Source organism: Macaca fascicularis, chromosome 3 (genome assembly GCF_037993035.2).
Source record: "Macaca fascicularis isolate 582-1 chromosome 3, T2T-MFA8v1.1".
NCBI classification, from domain to species: Eukaryota; Metazoa; Chordata; class Mammalia; order Primates; family Cercopithecidae; genus Macaca; species Macaca fascicularis.
In genome coordinates, this window is record NC_088377.1 from 138234164 (window position 1) to 138261164 (window position 27001).

General features: G+C 34.8%; 1 protein-coding gene across 7 annotated transcripts in view; it reads left to right on the forward strand.

Moving 5' to 3' along the window:
- The window catches only part of PCLO (piccolo presynaptic cytomatrix protein), a 401999-nt gene that overhangs the window by 9100 nt on the left and 365898 nt on the right, over positions 1-27001 (forward strand). For all 7 annotated transcript variants that reach the window (XM_015447837.3, XM_015447839.3, XM_005550357.4 and 4 more), the window contains exon 3: positions 18183-19583. In XM_015447837.3, coding sequence (XP_015303323.3) covers positions 18183-19583 — 1401 coding nt within the window. The remainder of the gene's footprint in view (positions 1-18182; positions 19584-27001) is intronic.

Consider the following 27001-nt stretch of genomic DNA (forward strand, 5'->3'; position numbering starts at 1 on the left):
TATGAGAGATTCATTTTTTAAAGAGATCTAATAGCCTCTGCTTAATGAGAAGACACAGAAATCATTTAGCCTGTCTGGAGGACAACTGTTAGTGGACTATCTGTGCATTACATCTGCAAGCACCCCAGGAAGTAACTGATAGCAGGCAATGAAGGATTATGTGATTTAAATATCCCTGAGACGTGAAGCTTGTATACTTTTGTTATAAATGAAATATATCATGATAATAACAATAATGATCATTGCTAATTTATGTTAATGTGATACTTACGAAAAAATGATGCAGGTTTAAAATATATCAACTTTTGGGTTTTCTAAAGTAACTTACTTTTTAAAACAAAAGTAGTATTGAGTAATTTAACTTTTCAAATAAATAATCATTTATAAAACTACAATTAATAAGAATATGCTGCATTTGATTTTATGGAGAAAATCAGAATATAAGTATTTTATATATATACATATATATACACAAATGTTTTTATATATACATATATGTAGCTTTTTAAGTTTTGGTGAAATATGCTTCTCCCCATATTATACTCTCCTTATAGGAATGTGAAGTAATAATGACTTCAAATGATAGATGATCATTTTATAGTGTTTGGATTTGTCTTGGTTTTGTGGCAATTTACAAGGCAGAAATATGCAGCTAGAAATTTAAGCTGTATATGCTATTTCTACACCCAATATAAGAAAGACAGATATTATTTGAATACCTACTATGTGAAAGATATTCTGTTATATGTTTGGTGGGATATAAAGATAACTAAAACATGAATATTGATCTTAACAGATTAAAAATTACTAGATAATACATGCACAAGAAAATAGAATATGTGACCAGATGATAAGAGCTGTGAGAGATATGAATAAATATTATGGACTTCAGAGTAGAAAGTGCTCATTTCCAGGGGATGAGATTAAGGAAAACTTCATGGGGAAAATGGCATTTGAGCTGGGCATATAAAGATGGGCACTATTTCAATAGATATAGGACATGAAACAGTGTAATAATTTGGGCCCAAAGTTGGAACTCCAAAAGTACAGAGTGTATTTTAGGGAGTCAAGAATAAATGTAGGTTAGCTAGGGTGATGGAAAAGAAATGGGCAGTGAGATTGGAAATAGGTTGAAGTCAGATTTTAGCCTTACACGTTTAGCAGGTAGTGATGAGCTTCCTACTTTTTGAAAGGTACCTCAATTAATATGATATACATTTGATAGCTGATTGTACTAATTTGTATCAAATGCCTCGTTACAAAGCATTATTGAATGCTATGGGAGAATCAAATATTTGTTAGATGTGCAGTCTTCTCTCAACCATACATAGGGGAAATACAACTTGCACATAAAAAGAACATCTATATATTTATTGCCATACAAAGTAACTTTGAATAGGGCTTTCTAGTTCACAGAGTCCTTTGTTTTATTAAAATTAAACTCATAATTTTATGGACATATATGTTTCTTCTCTATTATACCAATGAGGAAGCTGGCATTCAAATAGTTACTATAGTTAGTTTAGTTGTGAGGATCACCCAGATAGTATATTCCCAAACAGAAGTCAATCATTCTGATTCCAAATCAGTTTACTTATGGTAGGAAGAGAGATGAAGTGTTATAGTGTCAAAGGAAGAAACCATCACCATCAGTGGGGATATTAGAGCTATCTTCATGAAAGGTGAAGTATGTGAGCTGGGAATATGAAAGATAAGAATTTGAACACACATAAATGAGCATGGAAGAAGCTGGGAATATAAGGGCAGGTAGAGGGACTCACTAGCTATGTAAAGGCAGGCATTTCCTTATTGACTGAATAAACTTGGACAAGCCATTTACACTTTCTGTTACAGTGGCACCATTTGACATATGAAAATAATAACATGCTCTCTGCTACACACACTGGAAGATTAACTGAAAATTTGCATGAGAAAGTATTTTAGATACGTGAAGTTCTTTTAAAGTTGCAATATATTGCAATAGATAATCTTAATATTTGAAACAAATTTGGCCTTTACATTTATTGTACATTCTTTTTTACATAGATAACAATATTATAAATTCTTAGATGCTGAGGCAGCCATCTAAAGACTTTGGATCAATAGTATTAGTGATATCATTTCGTTTTAACGTTCATTGATTTTTTTTCCTTTAAGAAAAAATGCAATCAAAAGTTCCAATTCTGAACTCTAGAAAGGCGTCTTTTCTAATACTGCCTACCAAATGGCCAGTTTCTCAAAATCCTAAATTATATGGCGGTCAGAATTGAGAAGTTAGAGCTCTAGAGAGAGACTCTAAACTTCTGTTATAGGAGATAAGGTAGGTGAAATTTTGGGGACAACCACCACTTATGTTGTGGTGTAAACACTGTAACTTTCATATGTATCCATGAAAAAGTAAATCTTCATCTTCCAAAGAGGATGTAACACTCTAGGTAAAGTTGCCCTCAAATATTCAGATTGAGTAAACCGTTTTTCTATGCAAGATAGAGACAGAAGCTGGACATCCTTTGGTACAATTACATGAATTTATTATTTTCCAACTTGATGTTTACATGCACGTAGCTCTTTGCTTGCGTGATGTATGGGTGAAATAGATACATTTACCATTCCTTGAAAAAGGAAGAATTTCTCCAACATTTTTTGTTACCAGTCTATCAGAATTATGACTCTGTTTGCTTGTGACCATCATGGCTCTCTAATGACTACCAGGTCTGGGAATGAAGGAAGGACTGGATAATTAGCTACACTCAACCACAAGCTTTAGGGAAGGGGACGTGTTTACTCCCTTAGTTCCGAACTTACCAATCATCACCCCCCGACCCGCCCCTGCCACACATGAGCACTTTAGGCAACCCAAACATCTATGTGAAGAGGATTGCCTTTAAATTAACTGCCCTCTCTGGAGGCTATCAAGATGTATGCTATTCCAGACAAGCCTTAGGAATCCACTGGCTCCAAGCCTAGACCTTTGATGCCTAGACCATGACCAGTGGAGTGTATAGCCGCATCTCTTCTTGTGGGCCCATTAATTGAATAAATCTCTCTAATATTTTCCCTCTCTTTGGGCTTGCATGTTGACACAGAACCTGAACATTTGCTTTCTAATTGGAGGCAGAAGTATGTTGTTTTTGTTGGTTTACTTTATCTCTTTTGATAAATAGCCTTACTCAAGATATATTTAGGAACAGAGATCTAAAGGCCTGTCTCTAATGTTTGGTAAATTTCCCAACTCTTATTAATTTTTGTAATAAGTGAAAATGACTTGTCACTTTTCAGAATGTTGAAAATAAACCAAATGTTAGGGATTAAAATGGATTTAAGCAAAGTTTTCTTGACATTTTTTTTTTTTTTTAGTCACTATGGCAAATATATGAGTCAGTTTTTTTGCAGAAGCCAGATACTTTGTCTAACAAATCCATAGCCACCTTTAATGAGCTAAAACAAACAAACAAAAAACTCCTTGACTTGCATATATCAACTTTCATATGAACTTTCTCCACTTAATGAAAAACAAAACAAAACAAAAAATGACCGAAATTCTTTAGTTGGGTAAAATGGCTTAACCGGCCATGACCTTTCGGTGGATAATCCTGTTGCATCTTATTTTTCTAGTAAGAGAAATGGAGAGAAGTTGTTCGGAAGAGCTGGTAGAAAATAGTGGAGCTATGCCAAATGTCAGGAGGCTGGAATCTGTGGAGAGAAAAAGCCTGTAAGACATTCCTGATGGTGAAGTAACTGAAAGAACTTTTAGAAAAGAGGATGTTCTCTTTTTAGTTGCTTGCTGTTTTTAGCACAAAGACTTTTTTTTTTACCTGAAATTCTAAGCAAAAACTGCCACACAGTTCCTCTTAAAAAGGAGGACTGAGCACACACATGCTCATGTCCTCTATCTTCAAGTCCCACTTTTAAAAAGATTTAAAGTGTAGTCATTCCAAGAAATGTGAAAGAGCTCCAAAAATGTTAAGTTGGTATATTGAAGAATTCCTTGAAGGTAGAAAGAAAATTGAAAGGACAAATAGCTGAGAAAACCACTGTCCAATTGTCTACTCAGGAGACCTCAGAGAAACCCTAACTTGGAATCAAAAAATATAAAAAGCAGTAGTGGGATGTGGGTAGCAATCAAAGAATAAATTGCAGAACTGCAGTAGGAACAAAAGGACAATTGGTCTCTTAATCTTCACTGGGAAGACAAGATATAGGAGGAACCCCTTCAGGCTAAAGCCAGAGATTAATCCACAAATGAAAGGCTGACCTGCCGGAGGAAAGGCCCCCATGAGAAAAATAGAACCTTCAAAAGGAAGAATAGAAGTGGAAGTGATGCTCCTCTTCCACAAAGGGGTATTGCAAAAAAGAAAACAAATAGAACATTACTCATCTGTGAGTCAAATGCTCTAAATTATTACCATCAGAGTAAAACTGTCCTTACTCAGATACTGTCCTGTTTTCTCTCATTCTAAGTAGAGAATAAATGGGGAAGCAGAACTGTCTACAAACAGACAAAAAACTGTTGATTACCTATGAGTGGATTAAAAGCCTAACTAGACATTTTAGCAATAACACCGCATGAATGACATACATGAACTGATAGAAACAATAACAAAAATAACAACCCCATAGGAAAAAGTTCATTCTTCAAATAATGTAAGAAAATTGTTACTATTCCTGAGAGATATGTAAGAAGGTATTTCCTTTATAGTTAACATACACAAATTTCAATGGACTGGCTGAGGGTAAACAAAAGGAACTCAATTAATGGTCTGAAAAATAAGGACCTAGAATTTTCCCAGATTATAGAGTTAAAAAACAAAAGAAAAAACGTATTTACTTACTTAGCATCTATCATACTTCAGGCATGTTCTTGACTCTGGGAATACAAGAGTGAACAAAGTTGGCAAAATCCTTCCCTTATGGAGCGTGTATTCTAGTAAGAGTCACAAATAAATACAACATATGGTGAGACAGATGTCAATGTGTTATGAAGAAAATTGAAGTAGGGGACGGTTGTAGTATGTTCCAAGAGAGGGATGGGGTTGGGTTGTAGGGTTCCCTCACTCCCTTCTATTGGGTGATTACAGTCTGAAATTGATGAGTTACTTGGCAGTCTAGAATTTTTAATGGTGACTAAAATTCTAATCGGTGGCTGTAGTCCTAACTGAGGCTGTGGGTCAAGGGTGAGGGTACTAAGGAAGGAAAAGGTGTGAATGTACCCAAGAGTGTGGATAACTCTGAGATGTCTTCTTCACTCCTGCCTGTTGTAATGTGGATGTAGAGGAATGTGGATGTAGAGGAATGAGCATTTTAAGAAATCCACAGCATAAGGAGCTATTTCTATTCCTAAAAACAGGTAATAGTATAATGTTGTCTTATGAAAAAATTCACCTTGGATAACAAGGTAAAAATATATTAGATTTTTAATTTATATATAAAAAATAAAATCAAAACCTACTATTTGATATTCTAATGGCAACCACAAGAAAAACTAAAAGCAAAAGTTGATATTGACTGATTCCTGAAAGTAAGATTTGGTAGTAGTGAGGGAGGATTTTACTTTTTATGTCATACATTTATGTACTATTTTTTTTACTTTTAAAATTCATGTTATAACCAAAATTAACACTGGTATAATTTAAAAACTCTAAATCATCAAATGCTTAAACAAGTATATGATATAAAGGGCTAAAGGACTTGATTCTTCATTTTTACATCTTCAGCCTTGGTATTCTTCTTGGTGAAATGTCAAGAATTTTTCATTCCAAATAACAATGAGGATTTGAAATATTTTAAGCCTTTGATGCCAAGTTTGGTCAGTTTCTTTGTTCATTCTTTGCTTGTCACAGCCATGTACGCTTTAACTGGTCCTAATGTTTGCATGAAGCCAATAGAGAAAAATAAAGTACCTAGATTCTATGCATAAGGTTTTTGGAAAACAAAGTATTTTGGTTTTTTTGCAGTTCTCTGATAATCTCTATGGTATTGTTCATACTATTTAAAGTGAGAATATCCTAATTATAACAAAATGAATTTACCTTTATTTAAAGTAGTTTTCTAATGAAATTAAATATAATTCAATCATTTAAAAATATGTATTGTTTAATTATGTTTACAAACACTATATTTGTTTATCTCTCATCTTTGATGTGATGCAATTTGCATATTCCCTGGATTTATATTTTAATATACACCTAGGCATATACATTATATGTAATATTAATATTATATACATACATAAATTTAATCATTAGAACCAAAGCTTTTTTTTTTTTTTTTTTTTTTTTTTTACTTTCAGCTTTTAAATGACTAGATGTTTCAGGTATCTTTCTGGAGAGCCAACTTTCATAATGTCTAGTAGTCTAGTAAGCCTGTTGTTATGTATTATTAGCTTGGTAGGAACAGATGTTCTGCTGTGAAGGCAGGTACCCACCGTTAAGATCATTTATTGGGTCTAGGCACAGTGGCTCATGCCTGTAATCGCAGCACTTTGGGAGGCTGAGGTGGGTGGATCACCTGAGGTCAGGAGTTTGAGATCAGCCTGGCCAACATGGTGAAACCCTGTTTCTGCTAAAAATAAAAAAATGTAGCTGGGCATGGTGGTGGGTGCCTGTAATCCCAGCTACTCTAGAGTCAGAGTGAGGCAGGGGAATCACTTGAACCCAGGAGGCGGAGGTTGCAGTGAGCCTAGGTTGTGCCACTGCACTTCACCCTGGGCGATAAGAGTGAAATTCTCTCTCTTTCAAAAAAAAAAAAAATATTTATTGGATCAGTAAGCTGCATATAGTATTGGGGTAACTTGCTCATTGTTTATATTCCTTGAGAAAGCACACATATCTAACAGTTCCCTATTTCACATCTTTAATTTATAACTAAATTCTCTTGGTATCTTAATTTTAGTTTAGATACATGAGCTACATTTAGAAATGATTCAAATATATTATTACATTGAAGATAAAGAGGTAAATAATCTATTAGAAATCTATACTAGTTATCCTTAAAGTAATAATAGTATGAAGTGCATCAGTAAGGTGTCAATCAATATGGGTTCTGGTCCTAGCTCTGCCTCTCACATATGTCCACTCTTAGTGACATGACTATGAATTCACTGAAAAGTACGTCTTGTTACCTTTGATAAGGAAGCAACATTTTCACTACAAACAATGTTTCTTGTCTTTATCTTATCTTACTTCAATAAGAAAGGAGTTTGGTCTCTTGTCACAGGGAAGAGAGATTGTGGTTAGAACACCGTGCATTTCAAACTGTGCACTAGGCACTTTATATGCATTTCATCATTTTATGCTCTTTTAATGAGGTGGTATCCACATTTTAAAGATGAGTAAAGAGATTAAGAAAATCAGAGTTCATATTATAGTATTTTGAAATCTGCCATGTTTCTTGATCAATTAATCATAAGATGGTGCTTTGGAAAACTGGAAAATGTGAGATTTTAAACTTGGGCAACGTGGGTATGAATCCTACCTAGATCAGCTACTTATTTGTTGTGTGATTTGGTCAGGTGACTATTTTTTTTAAGTGTTTAGTTTCATTATTTGTAATGCGAGAATATTCATTAGCTAAAAATCACATTTGGCAATATAAGTGGAAGGGCTCTGAAATTAAAATTATAGGTAAACATTCATTGTTATTACTATTAGCATTATTACCACTACTGATAAAAATCTTTATAACATTCTAATAGGCAGATAGGGATAGGACCATCATTATTGACTCCATTGGTAGATAAGAAAACTGGGTTTATGTTCTCACTCATAGGTGGGAACTGAACAATGAGATCACTCGGACTCAGGAAGGGGAACATCACACACCGGGGCCTATCATGGGGAGGGGGGAGGGGGGAGGGATTGCATTGGGAGTTATACCTGATGTAAATGATGAGTTGATGGGTGCAGCACACCAACATGGCACAAGTATACATATGTAACAAACCTGCACGTTATGCACATGTACCCTACAACTTAAAGTATAATAATAATAAATAAATTAAAAAAAAAAAAAAAAAAGAATCAATCAACAACGAATGAATAAAGAAATCATGGTACATATATATTAAAAAAAAAAAAAAAAAAAAAAAAAGAAAACTGGGTTTAAGAATTTAAATGACTTTTGCACAGTCACAGAATTACTTGGTAATGGATCCCATACAAGAAGTGAGATTTGCTGACCCAAAATTTATTACCTTTTTATGGGAGATCACATTGTCCTTGATTGGATTATTTGGTTCCATTATTTGATACCATTTTCTAAATTTCTGGGTTATGGCAAGTGTATGCATGTGTGTATATTTACATATCCTTAAAGTTAAAAAGAAATTAACGTTCTTGGCAGGGATATTTTCAGAATACTTAGTTTAAAAAAATCGAGGTTTAAGAGTACTTGTTTTTTGCCTTCATACATACTTCTGTCCAAACCAGAGTCTTATATTGATTCATACTTCTTTGCTCTCTAAGAAAGCTGTGAACTCCTACTCTGAGCAGGCCACTCTGTTCAAAATTGAGACTAGAGATGATGAAGGTCATAACTTTAACGGGCCACTGTCAGAAGTAGAATTCAGAGTCTAAAAAGAGAACCAAATGCTTAGCAATTTAAGATGGAATCTTGTTTGTAAAGGAGAATATGAAAAAGTACATATAGATGAGATCAGTTCTCACTTCAATATAAAGTAGTAAAGTACCTTTCCTATTCTTTCTTTCTCTCTAATAAAAAAAATCACTTGCAATACAATTTATAGAAATATGGCACTTCTCTTTGTTCAGCAAAGTAAGCATTACCAGTTGAATACTTAAAACAACTCTTATGAACAGATTTCTACTTATGCAACACAATTTAAAGAAATCAAGTAGCAGGCTTTACTATGTGAACACGTGATTAGGGTTCTGTAATTGTACTTTTGGGGAAAATTTTTAATGTGTAGATCTTTTTAAATTTATTTAAAGTTTTTAACTTATTGACAGGATAGTTAATCTATCCTGTAAATGGCTTAAAGAAATAGACAGAAGGAAATAAATTACAACGAAAAATGTAGGTAAGATTTGTAAAACATTTTTGAAAATAATGTAATGCAGATTAATCATGTTAAAATCAGATTTTTCCTAAATATACTATTAAATGGTTATACATATATCTATGTAAAATTTTAATAATTGACAGTTGTAAGGAGTGTCTATTCACAGAGCTAAAATAAGCTAAAAGTTCCTTATGAACATTCTTTTTATAGAAGCCTTAATATATTTAAGGATTTCATATATTTTTATCTTTTTTTTGAGACGGAGTTTCACTCTTGTTGTCCAGGCTGGAGTGCAATGGCGTGATCTCAGTTCTCTGCAACCTCTGCCTCCCAGGTTTAAGCGATTCTCCTGTCTCAGCCTCCTGAGTAGCTGGGATTACAGGCATGTGCCACCACACCTGGCTAATTTTGTATTTTTAGTAGAGACAGGGTTTCACCATGTTGATTAGGCTGATCTTGAACTCCTGACCCCTGGTGATCTGCCCCCCTTGGCCTCCCAAAGTGTGCAGATTATAGGCATGAGCCTCTGCACCCAGTGATTTCATATATTTTTAAAAATATGTTTATTTCCTTCTCAAGTCAACATGCAAGTAATTGGCTTAATTCTAGTGAGTATCTGATTTAAAGATATGCTGCTATCAGCATATAGAATGAGTTCATATTTAAACCTTTGATTCTTTTCCCCAATGTAATCTTTTGTTATTTCTAAATGAAATAATAAGAGGACAATGCAGTAAACTATTCAGATACTTACACAAACACTGTCTAATTGGAACCCTTGGATCACAGGCTGCAATATTTTGTGGTAGACCTAGGTGTGTGTTAATCAACTGAGGTGTAAAGGTTTGAATTCACCGCATGAGAGGCAGTTTAGAAGTGTTAATGCATAATGTATGTAAGTCCAGTTTACTGATTTGAGATCCTCCTCTCTTTGTGTAATTGTGATACAGTATGGATACACTTTCATATCCGTGTACTGTAATTATTTTATATATTGTGCTTTGGTGAAAGTGTCATTTTTTTTTTTTTTTTTTTTTTTTTTTTTTTGCTGGGGGGAGGGCAATCCTGACAAACATATTAAAATATGCTTTTATCACTTGATCCTATTTGTAATTATTTAGAAATGTTATTGCTAGCATTCAGTTAGCATTATTATGGTGAAAAGAGGGCGTATTTAGTTTATGTTTTACAAAGTTTGTTTATGGCTACTGAATTACATAGCAGAAATTGTAATCCATGCAATTTCAGAGAGGAGATATCCATTCAATTTCTAGATGTATTATTTTAAAGAAAATTGTTTTATTAAGTTGCTGAGTATGCCGTCACAGTTCTGAGGAATGCTATTGTCTAGTTTTTAACCAAAATAAGTTATGCATGAATATGAATAGCTAAAGATGTCGACTACAGTGAGTGAGTCATCTGAATCCAAACTGCTGTTGGGGACTAAGTGCCTCTGTGGGGGAGCTCAGGTGGCTTGAGCAGTCCTTGAGTAGCAGAAAACATAATCTGTTATCAAGCCTTATCTCAATTTCATCTTCCTAATACTGATTTTTAAAACCTGTAGTCTGGTTGTATTATGTATTTTTGGTATTCAAAGTAATTGAAGGTCTTCAATAAGTATTTTAAAATAATATGATGAGAAATAGGAGAAAAGCCTTTTGCAGAGTTTGCCATTAAATAATATCTAAAAATTACTTGGTATCCAACATAGAGGTAAGAGTAAGCATAAGTGTTTGCTCTTTTTTTTTCTTTTTCTTTCTTTCTTTTTTTTTTTTTTTTTGAGATGGAGTCTTGCTATGTCTCCCAGGCTGGACTGCAGTGGCATGATCTCAACTCACTGCAACCTCTGTCTCCCGGGTTCAAGCAATTCTGCTGCCTCAGCCTCCCCAGTAACTGGGATTACAGACACATGCCAGCATGCTGGGCTAATTTTTGTATTTTTAGTAGAGACAGGGTTTTGCCATGTTGGCCAGGCTGGTTTTGGACTCCTGACCTCAGGTGATCCGCCCGCCTTGGCCTCCCAAAGCCCTGGGATTACAGATGTGAGCCACCATGCCCTACCGTGTTTGCATCTTTTAAAAGTTTATATGAGGAGACAAGAGGAAACAATTGGAAAATACTGTAAACCACTACATATTTGAATTTAAACGCTGTGGTTCAGGGTATAATGGTACTGTGATAGTTGAAAAACAGCAGATGTTCATTGATGATGGAATAATACATGACAAAAGAGGAAATTCAATGTGGATTGTAAAAGATGGATAGCATTTACGTAAATGTGAGAGGAGCCCAAAGTTGACTGGGAATCATGACTCAGGTAAGAGAGGATGGGAATACTGCTTTGATGGAGTAAATAGTCCATTTAGATGTTATGGTTTGCAGAAAAGTTTAGTTGTGATGAATTTAAAAGTAAGAGCCCAACAGGTTCCATTGTACAAAGACAGGAAAAGAGCACGATTGAAGAAAATGTATTTAACAGCTGATGTGAACAGTACGAAAAGGAGCAAATATAAATTCCTAACATTGTGTTTGTTCTTTTGATGTTTCATTATTCCAAGTAGTATTGCTATGTAATTGAGCAGAGATCATATTATGAATATTATGTAGATGTGTTTAAATTTTCCAGTTAGAGTTACATAGAAGAGAGGATGTTAGTCATTATGCTTTCTGGAATTGTGTATGTGTGTGGCAGGGGGAAAGGGCTTCCATTCTGTTTTGAATCTTAATAAATTAATAACAATTCTGAGCAGGAATATGCTTTAGTTCTGAAACCCCCAAATCTATCAATTCACTTCATTGCTTAGATGTATCAAGTTGATTATTTTGAGTCATTATTGAAGATACACTCTTAAAAATCAGAATATAATTTTTTGGTAATCAATAACTTTGATACTTTATTTTCAAAGTGGCACCATTAATTGATACGCTTTATGTGAAGTTCACAATTAAACCTTCAAGTAGTACTTCTTGAAAAATATAAATAGGGTGCTTATGATTATGTATCAAAGGCTTTAGCCAATGAACTTGTATTACTATATTTGACATCTCTCATACATAACAAAACCTTAACAAAATATAACTGCAGGAATTGAATTAAGCAGACAGGTGTGTTGGAATTATATGCAGATCCACATTAGAATACACAGTGGCCTCAGAATAAGCAGAAATCCTGTCTGATCATCTTCTTACCCCCATTTATATAGCATATTAAATGAGAAGACTAAAGGAACAAATACTTTTATGCCTTTCTTTTGTTTCTTTCCATAGAGATAATTGAGTTTAAATAGCTCATTAAACAGTTGTATCTTCACACCTTGAATTTCATTTGTGCACCTTCTGTAAGTAAGGCTGTAGGTAGGGAAAGCAAAGATGACTATTTTTCCTTATTTGTCATACAAAATCTAGAATTTAGGAAAAGTTCAGGCTTGACAAATCTATCTAAGACAGTTGGATTCTTTCCTTTTAATGTTTGCACATTGAAGTAAGAGTCATTTCAGGACACATTGATATGGTTGTAGGCTCTCCTGGTAGAGTTTATTCCATTTCTTCCACTATTTGTCAAATGGATGTGGATGGTAGTATAATGTTGGAGAGGCAGTGCCACTTTTGACAGGGCACTTGGGAAGTTGTTTAGGAAATCTTTGTGGAAGCCATCTTCTGTGAATCAGGCATAGCTGCAGAGATTGTCTGTCTGACTTCTCCATCTTCTGTGAATCAGGCATGGGGAGGAAGTGATAAGGACTAAAATCATCTAAGGTTTTCATTTATGGCTCTAGAAGATGAAAACCCAATCACGCAGAACGAAGGGACCAAGTGTATTATAGGTACTCTGTGTAACTGGCAGAAAGTATCTGTGGCAGGTATGTCTCTACTCAGTATTGGAGATAAAGGTTTAATTTTGGAAGTGAAACAAAACAGTGATTATCTCCAGGCAGGAAAAATATTTATGGCTAGCAGATGTTGTAATTATGAGAGACTCTTCAATCTGAATCAAAATGAGAATAGGTTTTCAGTGGCCTAAGGTACAAAGTAGGGTTCTATGGAGAATGGCATGCATCTTGAGAATGCTGTACAGGGTGGCTGAACAGTGGGAGATTCACAGTAAACACAGAGCGCAGTTAAACATTTTAAATTAATTTGTTTAATTCAAACCAGTTCAAAAAATGTTTATGAACATAACTGATGCTTAAAGTGTCATTTATACACTGGAGATTAATAGAAAGACTACTATGAGTAAGTCTTTACAGTTTGTTGTTTTGAGTCTTTGGGGAGATACAGCCTTGGAAATTACAGAATTACATAAATACTACCATAAACACCAACAGAATTAGATACATTAAATTTCTTGTAAAAATTTTTACTTTTCATTGAGGCATTGAGGTTAGAAGGGGTGTGATCGTATTAAACAGGCTTAATGTGAAGTGTTTGAGGAATAATAATGGCCAAATGAGAGACAGTGGCTTTGGAAATGTGAGAGAACCTTTCACAAGCAATCCAGACCCACTTCGGAATAAATGGGAATGTGGTAAAAATATTGTGAGATTTTGAACTTGGATAACTGAGAAAGCAGTGGGAGTGTTACTATCCATTGTTCACCCTAAGTGCGCTGTGAAAGACCTGACTGACATCAAAGATGGTTTGTGATGTTAATGCTGGGGCTGGTTATGGACTTTTTCATTTGGTCAATATATAGGAAAGATTCTTTGCTTTTTTTCTTTTTGTCAGTTGAATCAGGGGCTTGCAAATGCGCTGTTTTCAGTATAAGATTGTTAAGTGCTGAAATACAAATCGTTTCTACCTTCAATAGATTTGGCCAGTATAATTAAATAAAAAGAAGGTGCTTTCTAAAAAATCCTAAGAGGGTAAAAGCTTTTTATGTTGTGCTAGCCATAGATAATGATTTCAACCTGTATTATAGCAATGAGGGGCAAAAACTGATGGATCAAATATCTTTTCTGTGTTGTTTTTCAAAGTTAAAATAAATGTGGTCATTTAAAGGACAAAAGATGAGGGGGTGGAGTGTGTTCAAGCCAAGGGTATATTAGGAGAGAAGCAGAATTCTCTCCCTGTGAAGGGACAGTGACTCCTATTTTCCACCTTTTTTTACTAACTCTCCTAACTCTGCTTAGGTAGAGATATATCCATGTACATTTATAAACCACAGAGAATCATTTGATTTTGGAATAAAGATAATATAAAATGTGTCCCAGTGTTGATATACATCATACATTAAATATGTCTGGTAGTATTCTAATTTTATAGTTGTCCAACGATAATGTTAGGGCCTACTGGCTATGTATGAAGCTTCAATGTTCAGATTGCAAAGAAACTTAGAATTTTACCAATCAAACCAAATACATTCCAAGAAATTTTTCAGAGGAAAAAAAGAGAAACTAGCAGCAAAGAATCACCACAATATCATCAGATTTTTTTTTAATATGTAGAATATTTATTCAGTTCTTTTTTCGAGTACATCTTCTCTTCATTCATTGTACTTTAATTTTTGTGCAGGTTTAAATTTATTTCTTGTATGTGTTTAGTGATGCTTAAAATTTTTATTTAATCAAGTCTATCAGAAAATTCTGTTAGAAAATATGATGAGGCTTTAATTCTGCCATCTGTATAGTCCACTGACTATTATCTAAAGATAATTGTTTTCTCTTTTTAAAGCAATTTGAATTGGGATTTTATGTCATAATTTTTAATCTCTTTTTTTTATTATACTTTACGTTCTGGGATACATGTGCAGAACGTGCAGGTGTGTTACATAGGCATACACGTGCCATGGTGGTTTGCTGGACCCACCAACCCATCATCTACATTAGGTATTTCTCCTAATGCTGTCACCCCCTGTCTCCCCACCCCCCAGCAAGCCCTGGTGTGTGATGTTCTCCTCCCTGTGTCCATGTGTTCTCATTGTTCAAATCCCACTTATGATATCTACCATAACCTTGAAATTGTCGTATGCATTCACTTGTTTGGTTGTTATATCGCCTTCATCAGGACAGGGATATTTGCTGCTTTTTTTGTTTGTGTGTTTTCTTTTTGAGACAGTCTCGCTCTGTCACCCAGGATGGAGTGCACCTCGGCTCAATGCAACCTCCACCTCCCAGGTTTAAGCAACTCTCCTGTTTCACCCTCCTGAATGGCTGGGACTGCAGGCATGCACCACCATGCCTGGCTAATTTTTGTATTTTTAGTAGAGACAATGTTTCACCATGTTGGTCAGGCTGGTCTCAAACTCCTGACTTCAAGGGATCTGCCCACCTTGGCCTTCCAAAGTGCTGGGATTATAGGCCTGAGCCACAGCACTCGGCCTGATTTTTGCACCTTTTATTCAGTGGTATTTGCCTTGTAGAAGGTACTCAATACATATTTGAATAAAAGAATAAGTATTGTTTATTTTGAAACTACTTTGGTTATGACACTTGTTAAAAAGCATAAAAGCAATTAATGTTAAAATTACTAATCCTGGAAATTTATAAATTAAACTAGTTAATATGGATACAGATCTTGCATGTAATAGGTATTTTATAGAAAAATGTCAGTGACTATACATGTAAGAATTATGCCTTGAATTATATTTTTCTTATTTTGTCTGGCTGCATGATTATGAGGTGATCATGTGAGGCTATGGAAGAAAATTAATGAGAAAAACACACAGTAGAACAGCAGAGTTGACATTGATAATGGGGGATATGGGTGAGTGGGTAGATGCATATTTATAGACATATTTCCTTCCATGAAAGAAAATGGAGTGAAATTGTTCTTACATTTTTGCCTGCCTTTTGTCATGGTACTTGCAGAAGTAGCAATTGTTTGATTGTTTTGGGACTTAAAATATTTATATGTATAAAGAGCTATTTATTTTGTGAAATGCTTCAAACATATAGAAAGGTTAAGACAATATAGTGAGTACAGAGGTGTATAATACCCATATTGAAAACAAATATAATGAATATCCATGGCTGGCACGGTGGCTTACACCTGTAATCCCAGCACTTTGGGAGGCCAAATCGGGCAGATCACGAGGTCAGGAGATAGAGACCATCCTGGCTAACACGGTGAAAACCTGTTTCTACTAAAAAATACCAAAAATCAGCCAGGCGTGGTGGCGGGCGCCTGTAGTCCCAGCGATCCGGGAGGCTGAGGCAGGAGAATGGCGTGAACCCGGGAGGCGGAGCTTGCAGGGAGCCGAGATTAAGCCACTGCACTCCAGCGTGGGTGACAGAGCGAGACTGTGTCCCTAAATAAATAAATAAATAAATAAATTGAATGAACGAATATCCATATACCTACCACCCATATTTAACAATATCATAATTTTACTTTTTGATTCAGATTTTAAAACAGAAGTATAACATTTCAGTTCAAATTGAAAATCTCATTTAACCTTCTCCAAACATAAGTTTACTTTCCATGAGAATGCAAAATAAGCCTTGTGATACTGGTATATGAGTTTAAATAATTTCAAAGAAGTTTTAAAATGTCTAGGAATAATTAATTCAATTTTTTTTTCAAAAAGAAATTGTTTGAAAATAGAAAATGTACTGTTTGCCAGCTGAACACTTTGCAGTTTTGTACTGTGGGAAATTTGTCTGGTGCCTGTGCTCTTTATATTTATATATATTTTTCATTGTGCAGCATTCTGTACAAAGAATTTCAGTGCCAAATTATTTACATTGGTTACATTGGGTGGAGAAAGTTGGATCATGGTATAATTATATATTCTAAATTATTTTGGTAATATTTAAAATAGTTATAAGGAAACATTATTTTAGAATAATAAAAAAGGTAAATGTTAAACATAGGTACTTTTAAATTATCTTCTAAAATATAGTATTAAACACAACACCTTTTCACAATAGATGCAATACAAAAAAAGCATTTGCATATTGTGTATATGTATATGTATATGTCATATATATACAAATCTCTGCCATTCACATGCATACACGTACATGTATATATCACCAGTCAAATATGTACATTCCTTACTCATATTGCTTTTTCAAGTATCTTCATAAAATTTCTAAGGAAACCATGTTTCCTCTATTAAATCATGCTATTTGTGATCATTTGAGGGAGTGCTATTATTTTTTATTTACTTTGTTAATAGAGAATATCCTATTTCTAACTCAGCATGGTTAACAATTTGTATTTTAAAATATTTGAATTTCACGTTGGAGGGGGGAGTAATGCTTTGCCAATTTTAAAAATTAGCAATATGTTCATAATTTAGCAATCCTACTCTGGGCTGTATATCTTAAAATTGATTATGAGCCATCAATAGAGGAAATAACTCTCATAACTGATTTATGGTATCTAACATGTTTTATTCCCAGAAATAGTAAACCATGTATAATCTAAGAAAAAACAAGTTTTGTGAAAGCTTGTTAAGAAAAAAAACATAAAACTTGCTTTTTCTTAAAATTGTACATGGTTTTCTATTTCTGGGAGTAATAAAAATTTAAGTAAATCAAAGGCAAAGAATAACAGAATTACCATTAGAAGAAACACAAAACTATATTTTGATTTTTACTTTATTCCTTAAAATATAGGGTACTTTAGCCCCTGAGGAGATATATATACACACACACACATGCACATACACATATAGATATATATACATATAGGTATATATGCATATATTAAATATAAATTTTATATATGTATATGAATATATATATAAATTTTATATATATATATGTAATTTTTTTTTGAGACAGAGTCTCACTCTGTCTCCCAGGCTGGAGTGCAACGGCATGATCTCGGCTCACTGCAAGCTCAGCCTTGTAGGTTCAAGCGATTTTTTTGCCTCGGCCTCCTGAGTACCTGGGATTACAGGCGTACACCACCATGCCCAGCTAATTTTTGTATTTTTAGTAGAGGCGGGGTTTCACCATGTTGGTCAGCCTTGTCTCAAACTCCTGACCTCGTGATCCGCTCACCTCAGCCTCCCAATGTGCTGGGATTACAGATGTGAGCCACTACACCTGGCCCACTAATTATGAATAACAATTTATTAAAATAATTTTCTCTGCATTTTCTGCTTGGAATGATGAGAGACATCGTTTCAAATGGCAGTACGCATGTTTTGAAAACATTTTTGTGTTTTTACAGTATTATTGTCTTGGTGACCATTGTTTTATTTTATTTGTAGGTAAAAGAGTGGCTCTGTTTGAACTGTCAAATGAAAAGAGCTCTAGGTGGGGATCTGGCTCCAGTTCCATCATCACCCCAGCCCAAACCGAAGGCTGCACCTGTTACCGCTACATCAGCAGTGAGCAAATCATCCCCACAGCCACAGCAGACTTCCCCAAAGAAGGATGCTGCACCAAAACAGGATCTCTCCAAGGTACCTGAGCCTAAAAAGCCACCACTAGTGAAACAACCAACCCTCCATGGCTCTCCTTCAGCCAAGGCCAAGCAGCCTCCTGAGGCAGATTCTTCATCCAAGCCAGCCCCTCCCAAAGAACCTTCTGTCCCATCTGAGCAGGACAAGGCCCCTGTTGCTGATGATAAACCAAAGCAGCCCAAGATGGTAAAGCCAACCACAGACTTTGTATCTTCATCATCAGCAACAACACCTGATATTCCAAGCTCCAAAGTACAGTCACAAGCTGAAGAGAAAACAACCCCTCCTCTAAAAACAGACTCTGCCAAACCCTCACAGAGTTTTCCACCAACAGGGGAAAAAGTCACCCCATTTGATTCTAAAGCCATACCTCGACCTGCATCAGATTCAAAAATTATTTCACATCCTGGTCCTAGTTCAGAGAGCAAAGGTCAAAAACAAGTTGACCCCGTACAAAAGAAGGAAGAGCCCAAGAAAGCACAAACCAAAATGAGTCCTAAACCAGATGCCAAGCCAATGCCAAAAGGGTCACCAACACCCCCTGGCCCACGACCTACTGCTGGCCAAACTGTCCCCACACCTCAACAGCCCCCAAAGCCTCAGGAGCAGTCAAGACGTTTCAGTTTGAATCTGGGAAGTATTACTGATGCCCCCAAATCACAGCCTACAACTCCTCAAGAGACCGTGACTGGGAAACTCTTTGGGTTTGGAGCATCAATCTTCAGCCAGGCATCAAATTTAATTTCCACTGCAGGTCAACCTGGACCTCATTCACAAAGTGGACCAGGGGCCCCAACGAAACAAGCCCCTGCCCCTTCACAGCCACCTGCTTCACAAGGGCCACCCAAATCCACAGGTCAAGCACCACCAGCACCTGCAAAAATTATACCTGTGAAAAAGGAAACAAAAGCCCCAGCAGCTGAAAAATTAGAGCCCAAAGCTGAACAAGCTCCAACAGTAAAAAGAACAGAAACAGAAAAAAAGCCACCACTTATGAAGGATAGCAAATCTTTAACAGCTGAGCCTCAAAAGGCTGTCCTTCCCACAAAACTGGAGAGATCTCCCAAACCACAACCAACCTGTCCTGTCTGCAAAACTGAACTCAATATAGGTTCTAAGGATGCTCCTAACTTCAGTACTTGCACTGAATGCAAGAATCAAGTGTGTAATCTCTGTGGATTTAACCCTACACCACATTTGACTGAGGTAAGTAATATGTATATATATATATATTACATATGGAGGTAAGTCTATGGGTTTATTTTGAAATGTTTGGGTGGCCAAATATCTGAGCAAAAAATACATTTTTAGTGAAGAAAATAAATTGATAATCTTAGAAGTTTCAACTACTTATTACCAGCTTACCTTCTTACTAAGAGTTCATGTTATTTGTACTTTCCTGGGTTAATGTACCGCAAGTAAGAAGATGAAATAAGCTAAGTTAAATGAACATCTTAATTATTAAATTAATATAACAGTGATCCAATCATTCATGAAATAAAGAAAAAAAAATAGCTTTTGAGGACTATTTGGTTTTCACATGTAAACTCCAAATAAAAGGTTTTAATGTTTTATTCCCATCTCTAATCCTTCTGGTCTCTGTAATACATTAATAAAAAAAGTTTGTTTGGTTGAATATGAATAAACACCATAGAATCTATTATGTTAAGAACAGTTAAAAACTGTTAAGAACTTTGTGTAAGTTAAACATTTTGCCCAGTAGAAAATAGTGGTTCAAATATATTGTATCTAGGCTTTTTATAATTCTGTTTGAAATATTATTTGGCATCCATATGAGATGGCACTTTCCTAGGAGCTGTGGAAAGAATGAAAGGTATATGGATTTCTATAACTAACATGAATGGTTTTTTTAATGGGATGATAAGAATACTTTTTCTGCAATGTAAATGACTAAAAGGCAGATGACAAATTTCTAATATAGTTATAAAAGAATGAATCTATTAACATTAATAGGATGTTAGGGCTATTAGAATATTTAAATCATGGGAGACTAGGGGGTTAAACAATTACTACTGTCTTAAATAAGCAACAACAATGTTTTAATAAACAGTCTGGGAATTAATCTAAGTAATTATTCCAAGCTTTTATACAAACCAAAAATACTTAATAATTTCACTCCACTGTCCTTGGTTTTGTTATTCATTATGATGAAAAAATTGAATAGATTTTAGCATTTATATAAAATAAGCTTTAGAGTTTATTTGTTTTTGGTGGTGTTCTTGAGTTAAATATTTTTTTAAAAAATAAACCGTAGAAAAATTTCATTTTACTTTAAAAAGACGTGTGTTCACTTTGATCTAATTAACACTGTATGAAAATGTTGTTGCTACAAGTTTAAGCAGATTTTTTTTCCTCTTTAGCTGTGATGAATAATTTTAACTGACAGTCATCTTAAAGGGACATACATTTTGGTTTCTCTCAGCACTTCATGAATGGTAACAACTATCATTATTAGTTACAGTGTTTTGGATTCAATGTAAAAGCAAAACCAAAACAAACCTTAAAAGAAAACACTTTTAGAAGAGAAGATTTTGGTTGTCAATTCATGAGAGAAAATTTTTGCCAATACAATTGTATTTATTTTGTATATTAAACAAAATTGTACCTTTTTGATGAGGATCCCTATGGTATCAGCACAATGAAGTTATAAAGCAAACTGCATTTCCGAAAACAAAACTACACTTTTTGCATTTCAAGTATATTTTTACACACTTAAAAATGGGTGCGTAGTGTAAGTTGAGCACTATAACTTAAAATTTTACATATATGTATATGGATATGCATAGATACATATGTATGTGTACATTTGAATTATAGTAATTATTAGAATTCTCTGAATATTTGGAAGTCTAATAAGAGTTGCTTTGGTAGAAAGACAATAAACCTTTCAGGGAAATCTTTGATTTTCTGTGTGTTGGCAAATAATATTTTGAAAGTGGTAATCTGGAAAGGAGATTTATTGAATGAAGCAGAGAATTACCAAGGACATGTGTGGAATTTCAGTACTTTGAATAGTTTGAAAATCTAAATTTTCTCAAGTATTTAGATGGGTTAGATGAGGTCGTACTTGAAATGTGGTAGTGATCATATTAGATAATCAGTCCTTGTTCAAATTATTTGGCTCTGTGGCAATTTCTTTGAATTTGGAAGATTAGGTTTCAGAGGGAAGAAAATCTAACAAAAGCAACTAGTATTCCTGGCTCACCTTGACTATCCTAATGTACATGAAGTTTTCAGTTAGTATAAGGTCTTAGTGACCTCTGATTTCTAAGTAAAGTTCACCTGGCATCAGGGGAATGAGTAAAGGTTAGCTGAGTTATTACATGTTCAGGTAGTCTCTATCATTGCTCCACAGGACTTTGGAAAAATGGCAAAAGGAGTTAGTTGAAAAGAATGGCATGTGTTTGCCTATGTGTGTATATGCATATATATACACACCTTTGTACACATATACATATATAAACATATATACATATACCCTTATGTATAGATGTATATGTATCCAGCAAACTGTAAATACTGTTAACAGGTGTAATTCATGCTACAATGTCAATGTTCCTACTAATAAATCTTTCTTCATTTCTCTCAGTTAGGAGTTAGGAAAGCATCTCCTCCTAGATCTTTGTTGTGTGTCTACGTTTTCTTTATTCTGCTTGTAATATGTCTCTTGTGACCTAATATTTTCTGCTTGCCTGGTTAGTACTGTCCTTCCGTGCCAATCTCAGAGAGGACATTCTGAAAATACTCAGATTTTATGCCTGAAGTTCAAATAAATGGTATTCCCTCAAGAAAAGATACAATAATTTCATTTATTTTCTAATAAAGTATGTCCAACTCTCTAATACAAGCCTCTGCTTCTCCCATACTGTTCTCTGTGAGACAGGACATTTTTCCTGCTGATGCCACCCTGACCCCTTCTCCCTTTGGCTATTCTGTTTCTCTGGTTGTGAGAAGGGCTTGTCATATTTTGTCATTGGTTGGGAAGCTGTAGATGGCTTCCCTCTTTCTCCCTCATTAATCAAACACACCTGTCACTAAGGTTGTTTCCTGTCTCATACACAACACCTCCCACTGAACCTGAGGAGTGCCAACGGCTGCCTGCAGGCCCTGGGGTGCAGCCAGACCTCAACCTAAGCCTTACTGTTTAACTGCTTGATGCCCAGTTTGTATAAATTGTACTATAATCCCTTAACCTGTGATGGCAAGAGACAATTATTTTAGGCTTTAATTTCTGCCAAGTCAGGAAATACCTTGTCTTGGAAGGAATTTTAAAAATGGCAGTTAAGCTTTCTTAAAAAAGCTAGTCTTACAGAATTCGGAAGCATGCTGAGAAAAACAGCTTAAGTTGGCAATCAGTTTACCTAGTGAATTTTTTGTCATTCTGGTAATCAAATTCAAAATGAGTCAGAATTACTCATAATGGATATTTATTGTTGTTAGCATCCTTTTCTAAGCTAACGTTTTACTATGAAAATAATATTTAAAAGTAATTATGTTTCCTCATATTTCAAGAAGTCCTGGAGTCATAATTTTGCTTCCTTAGCAAGATGATTGTGCATGGCCTGAATAGTGTAGGAATTGCTATAAGATATTTGTCACTATGCAACAAATGAGTCTTTTAAGATAAGACCCAGTGATGTAACTGAGATTTTTTTGAGATCTTTACTCTGTCTGGGTGGCTTCCACATTTTCCATTAAATACTAAAAAATAGCCCACTGGGGATATCCTACATTTCTTATTTTGCAAACACATACCTTCCTTTTACTTTAATGGCCATTGCTTAATACATTAAAAAGCATATATTCAGTACTCAAAAGCATTTTCATACACATACACACAAAATAAATTAAAGGCTGAAAGAATTATCAATAAGGAGAAAATAATTCTACCATTAATTAATTTCAAAAGAATTATATAATGGAGACTGATCAGAATGGAGGCTCACACCTGTAATGCCAGCACTTTGGGAGGCCGAAGCGGGCAGATCACTTGAGGTTGGGAGTTTGAGACCAGCCTGGCCAACATGGTAAAACCTTGTCTTTACTAGAAATGTGAGAAAGTCGGCATGGTGGTTCGTGTCTGTAGTCCCAGCTACTCAGGAAGCTGAGGCAGGAGAATCACTTAAACCTGGGAGATGGAGGTTTCAGTGAACTGAGTTTGCCCCACTGCACTCCAGCCTGGACAATAGAGAGAGACTTCATCTCAAATAATAATAACAACAACAACAACATAATGGAGATCTACATTAATTAAAAATTTCTGGCACCCATGGCAAAGAAAGACACCTGATAGCACTTTTAAAATTAATATAAAAAAGTTTATAAGTTGGCCAGTGAAAAAAAAATTAGGAAATTAATGTAAGTCATTGATTTTTATTTAGTTAAAATATTCAATGATGAATTCAAAATAAAGCTGTATTTTTGTTTAAATAAATTTAAACTAAAAGTAATTTTTTTCTTAGTTCCCATTTTTCTATGCATTTTTATATAGTTAATGTTCTACTCTGTATGGTAGTTCTGTATCTCAGTAAACATATAACATTTCTCCATATGATTAAACTCCTTAAGCATCATTTTAAATAATTATTATCTAATTCTATGGATGTATGTTTTTGTTATGCACATTTGTCTCATATTCAGGATTTAGGTTGTTGTCATTTTTCATGAACTTTTGGACAAAAATATTAGTATTTTTAACTATTTCCCAAGGAAAACTTGTACTAGGGTTACTAAATCAAGGGATAAGGACCTTGGAATAACAAATTCTCTTTGGAGATGTGATAGCAGTCAACATTGCCACCACTAGTATATGTGATTTCTTTCTCACTGTAGTCTCTCCAAACTTGAATAATATCTAAAACAATATTTAATTTGGAAGTCTAAAAGTGCTGTAATATTCTTCCTTTGCCTTAAATTTTTGATTACTAGATGTTTTTATTTTAAATATTAGATGTAAATAGATGAATCTAATTATGATCCAGAAAAAATAACTGTGCAATGTTTGAAAGGTAAATTGATATCAATCATACGGCTTAAAAAACTTCTAACAGGGCAGCTATTTTGACTTGGCCTATGTGAGGCCATTGTGCTAAGCACTTTTCTCACCACAACCCTGTGGGACAGGTTTTACTTGTATTTTAGAGATTAGGAGAAGGAGTATCTGAGAAGTATAGCTATCAAGCCACAAAGGTATAGTTCAGAGGCTAAGCCAGTGGTCTGTTTACTATACTGTTTAGGAAACCTAAGGCACTAGGTAATAATGCCACTTGTTCAGTGCTCTCTTAAAGTTGCATCAGTTGGTATCTGCTAGGATTTGAATACTAACAAATTTGTAAATATATGCATAAAATCCAGGTAACATTTGGGGTCCTTGGAATAATGATGGCTGTGTTACATGGTTGAATTTAGAAGAATGGAACAGATTCAGAGGTTCAGAGAAGCATAGAGGCTGGCATCGTTGTGCAAGTGTTCTTTCCAGCTAAGTCTACCAACTGGCCACCATTCCTAGGTGAAATCATATGGCTCAATGATCAAATGATTTCTCTGCCTTTCTAGTATGAGTGTATAAAACATAGTTATTCCAGTTGCAAGAAATACTGTTGTATTCTTTCCAATGCATGCAAAGAGTTTACTCCATGAAGATGATAAATGTCTCAGTGTTTCATTGGTGGTGGTGGTGAAGTCTTTGCTTCTATGGCAATGGGATGGAATCCCATTTCCATAGAAATGGAATTATTGGGCCATAAGTTATGCACATTCTAACTTTGTTTTCCACAGTGGTTGCATCAACTAATATTCTAATAAAGTTTTCATGTATGCCACTGTTTTTCCGGAGATGATCTGAAATAATAGTCACTGGTCACGTGCTGATGAATGCTATGGCTAACTCAAATTAAGATGTGCTTCAAGTGTAAAATACAAATTGGATTTCAAAACCTTAGTATGAAAAAAGATAAATATCTCAAAAATAATTTTTGTTGATTATATATAGAAATGATATTTTACAATGTTAGGTTAGTATTGTTCTTACGACTTTTTCATTTTTTCTGGTTACAAGCTCCCACTTTATCTTTTGCACAAGCCATTTCTTTGTATGTCCCCAGTCTTGGCTCTATCCCTGTCTCAGTGGTTTGATTGTTGTCTTTTTTGGATAGTAATTGATATTTCTAAAATGTATAAAAGATGTAAGGCGGCCGGGCGCGGTGGCTCAAGCTTGTAATCCCAGCACTTTGGGAGGCCAAGACGGGCGGATCACGAGGTCAGGAGATCAAGACCATCCTGGCTAACACGGTGAAACCCCGTCTCTACCAAAAAAAGACAAAAAACTAGCCGGGCGAGGTGGCGGGCGCCTGTAGTCCCAGCTACTCGGGAGGCTGAGGCAGGAGAATGGTGGGAACCCGGAAGGCGGAGCTTGCAGTGAGCTGAGATCCGGCCACCACACTCCAGCCTGGGAGACAGAGCGAGACTCCGTCTCAAAAAAAAAAAAAAAAAAAAGATGTAAGGCTTCCTTTGGCTCCTTCTGAATTCATTCAAGTCCAATTAATATTGTGTAAGCCTTCTGTTCCTTAAATATTGTTGTTACTATTGCCTTTCTATCTTTTAACTTTGACATTGCATATGCATGCAGTGTAGCATATTTGTGTGGTTATTTTTATATGGTCTACAGAGAAGATAGATCTCAAGGCTCTCTTTGTCAAGAGAGACACTGCTGCTGCCTGGTGTGGCCTAAGGATCAAAGTACTTAGGTCCTGCTATTCATTAGTAAGCAATATACACATTACCTACTAGCGTACTGTGGCTATACCAAACTTTAGGTCAGAACATCCTATATTTTCTACTGATCTCTCTGGTTCCAAATGATTCTTCTGTTCTTTTCAGAACTCTTGGGTCTGTTTATACTATTTCTGTGGCTTTAGGGGAAATGTTCAGGTATTGAATTAATTGCTACCAGAAGACTCAGAAATGCAGAATATTAGAAATTGAATATATCACCATGTCCAGTATTTTCTTCCTTTCATTTTTTGATGGTCATTCAATTTACTTTTAAAATTCTATTTCAATAATTTTAATTCCAAATGTACTATTCTTTCTTATTACACTCCACAGAGTAGCAAAATATCTGAAGGAAAATGAATGGGTTCCTCTTCCCTCTGCACCCCTGAAAGTGATATCTATTTAAACGTACCTTCTAATGCTTTTTGCTTGTTTTTATAATGGTTATATACACATAATGACATGTGGAAGGATTTGACATTTTTGAAACTTTATTGGAATAGTTACATTTTTGAAAATTATTTATTTTGAAACAAATATGTGAATTTATACATATTTTCATTGATTTTTTTCATTAAGCATTATACATTAGGCATTCTCAAGTGAACACTCACTGACTTACCTCACTATATTTATAAGGTATCATTGTATGTGTAAGGTAAATAGATCTACAAAATCTCACCGTACTCAGACATTCTCCTCTTGAAAACTAAGAAATTGGGAGTGTTTCTAGCTCTTGTTACTTTATAAACAAAGCTGTAGTAAAATGTCTGTACGAATCTTTTACATTGTATTTTTAAGTATTATATAAATTCCTTGAAATGGATATA